Source organism: Cryptotermes secundus, unplaced genomic scaffold (assembly GCF_002891405.2).
Source record: "Cryptotermes secundus unplaced genomic scaffold, Csec_1.0 scaffold6911, whole genome shotgun sequence".
In the NCBI taxonomy this organism is placed as follows: Eukaryota; Metazoa; Arthropoda; class Insecta; order Blattodea; family Kalotermitidae; genus Cryptotermes; species Cryptotermes secundus.
Genome location: NW_019720887.1, coordinates 1 through 3302, shown reverse-complemented (window position 1 = coordinate 3302; position 3302 = coordinate 1). Strand labels below are relative to the sequence as shown.

The following is a 3302-nucleotide window of genomic DNA, read 5'->3' as shown; positions in this document are numbered from 1 at the left end:
TTTCAAGATATTATCCACCATCCTGTTTTCATTTAAAACAATGTTTTGCAGGCTGGACTGTGTCTCTCTCCTCAAGTAAAATGCCACCTCAGGCGGGCCCAATTGATAAAACTACTTCCTGTCTCCTGTCCTAATATACCTTCATCACAAACTTTTAGGTCCTCTCTTTAAATTCAAAACATAGTAGGGCTGATGAATATACAAAGAACAAAGTTCATAAGAGCAGAGCAGCATTTATCCCCGAGTGACTATAATGCAGATTAACTGAATGATGAAGGTGAGGTTAAAGTTCTTTAATACATGCAACAAATTAGTAATCCAGCATGAATGTATGATGCTGACAGAATTAAGCAACACAGTTTATCAAAGTTCCTGTAAACGGCTGACTTATTCCATATGAAGGCCATGCGCCATAGTTCAAGCGGTTAGTCACTGGCTTCCCACCACAGGGACCCTGGTTCGATCCTGGATCTGGTCAAGTGGGATTTGTGGTGGACAAAGTGGCGCTGGGGCAGGTTTCCTTCGAGTACTTCGGTTTCCCCTGCCAATCTTCATTCCACCAAATTCTTCCTCATCATATTCACCGGGGCAGCTACAGTAGGCCAATCAGTGGCCGCCATGCTGTGTGACCCAACTGGGCTCCACACCCCACTAGCGAATTTTATTCCATGTGAACAATGATATACATGCTGGAAAAATATGTATTCATGCACAGTTTTACGAAAAGTGTTTGGCAGCAGAACTCCACATACTGGGTGTTCCAGGAGGAATGTTCTTCAGGAGGGTGTTCCTTATGTTAAAGTATGGCGATATAACCGAAAACACCTATGTCCAAAGTTGAATGATTATGGAGATAATGGCCCGAGAAAAGTGTGTTCTTCTGGCGGTCCACAGACTGTACCTGTCAGCTGAGAAGTCTTATCTATGTTTGTCCTTGAGTGTGGTGATTCACACTAGCCATAAGCTTATGTGCTACCTTCAGGGTACGTTGCAGCCGTGTTGTGAATGGATGGTAAATTAGTTTTGCGGAGTTGCTGAAATGCCTTTTGTGTTTTCACAAGTGGAATATTGTGATATGCATTCTGTGCACGGATTTTGCAGTGGCAATGCATGTGCTGCTGTTGAAGAATGCCAATGGATCGACGGCTTCCATCTCAAAGTGTATTTATGCGAATTCGCCAGATATCGCGTGATACTGGTTCTCCTCCGAGTCTTTCTGTGCACTCGGAAAGGGAGGATGTACGAATGAGAAACACACGAGAGAACATTCTTGAGATGGTTCAGAGACGTCCGCATCTGTCCACTCGTAGAGTTGCCTCTCGCATCGGCATATCATGTATGCAGGTGTGGCGAACTTTACATGATGAAGAGTTGTATCCTTACCATGATCAAAGGGTACAACATCTGGAACCAGGCGACCATGCTCAGCGTATGGATTTCTGCCACTGGATAAAAGCTCATCCCAAACTGTCAAGCGTCACTTTATTCATTGAGGAGGCGTCTTTTAGACTGGACAGTGTAAATAATTTACGAAATGTGCGTACGTGGTCCCATAATAATCCACATGAGATAATGGTAACGAAATTCCAAGAGATTTTCTGTGAATGTATGGTGTGGTGTGCTTGGGAACAGGTTGTTCGGACCTTTTGTGTTTCACAAAAATTTAACTGGAAACACGTATGAAGCCTTCCTGAGGAGTGAGTTACCATGCTTGTTGGAGACATTGCAGCTGGCAGAGGACACTTTGAACAATTAGTATAAAGCAGGTACTGTATTTTAGAAGTTATGTAGTCGGCTTATACCAGAATGCGCAGTCAGCCATGTCACGTCAGTGGTTGCCATGCATGTGTCATGTATAATGCTTGGAAACCTAAGGACAACTATGACATGTCGTGCGAGTTTTTTTTCTAGTTCAATTAAATGGCTTCATGTCACTCACAAGTTAGTTTGATGTTATGTACATTATTAACATTATAGAAACCACATATTCCTGCCAGTTTTAATATGTATTTGCTAATCAACAAGTGTGTAACACCTGTCAAAGTTTCACACTTCTCTGGCCATTATCTCCGTAACCGTTCAACATTGGACATAGGTGTTTCGGGTTATATCGGCATACTTTAACATAAGGAAAACCCTCTAGAAATCTGGCACTTTCCTCCTGGGACACCCTGTATATGCCCTCACTCTACGCAACATGGTGCAATACTATAGCCACAAATCTGCCGCTCACCTCACTCTCCACCTTATAAAATGTAAATGGCAGTAACAAAGGTTCTTCTCCCCTTTGCACATCTGTCTGCTGATATTCACTGTCACAGAATGTGTGATGAGCCTCATCACATGAACCATCTTGCAATTCTGTGGTAACAGCATTGTCCTGTAAAACTATAATGTTCATACGAACCACAGCAGTGCAGCTTATCTTAACATTTCAATTTGTATTACCTCTTAATTACAATAATCTTTATGTAGAATTTATTTTTACAATCCTTCTACTGAGCTAAAGTAGAGCCACACTGAACAATTTGCAAAGAACTAGAGACTAAAATACCACATTTAGCAACTACTGTGCACACTGGAGGGATATATAATACATAGGTCGTACCAAAAGTCATGAGGAACTTTTTTTTGCATGCAACCTGGGAACAGCAGACAAAAGGGAGTACAGTGGTAGGTGGAACCAGCTGTTGTGTTAACCTTGAGTGTCTTGTGACGTCAATAGCCTGCGTCACGTGACCAGTATCACTCCTAACAAAATGGCAGACAATGATGTGTCGTTTCGCCAGCGTGCTGTCATCAAATTTCTTGTGAAAGAGGAAATCCCAGCTGCAAAAATTCACCAGAGACTTCAGCATGCTTATGGAAGTGTGTGCGTGGGGGCGAGCAGTGTTCAAAGATGGGAACACCAGCATCGAAGATGAGCCTCGGAGCAGTCATCCTCAAACCGCCTCAACTGAACGCAACAAGTAAAGAGTGGATGAGATCATTCAAGATTACAGGCGTGTGACAGTGGACACAGTAACCCGAAACCTTGGAATGGGCACAGTGCAGTGCAGAAGATAATTGAAAGCTTGGGCTATAGGAAATTTGTGCTCGTTGGGTCCTGCGGTTATTGACCAAAACCACAAAGGTCAGCGAAAAGCCATCACCTCAGAACTGCTGCAGAGATATCGACACGAAGGCAATGATTTTTTGCTTTGTAGTGTGACAGGTGACGAAAGCTGGTTTCACCATTTCGAGCTAGAAACGAAACAGCAGAGTATGGAATGGCACCATTTGCATTCTCCTTCAAAAAAGAA

The 3302-nt window shown here is 43.0% G+C and overlaps 1 protein-coding gene across 1 annotated transcript in view; it reads right to left on the bottom strand.

Annotated features, from left to right (window-relative positions):
• LOC111873740 (zinc finger protein OZF) overlaps positions 1-2361 on the bottom strand; it is a gene marked incomplete at its 5' end in the record, with an annotated part of 6939 nt that extends 4578 nt beyond the window's left edge. The window contains one exon of the mRNA XM_033755222.1: positions 2234-2361. Coding sequence (XP_033611113.1) covers positions 2234-2361 — 128 coding nt within the window. The remainder of the gene's footprint in view (positions 1-2233) is intronic.
• Positions 2362-3302: the final 941 nt, after the last annotated feature.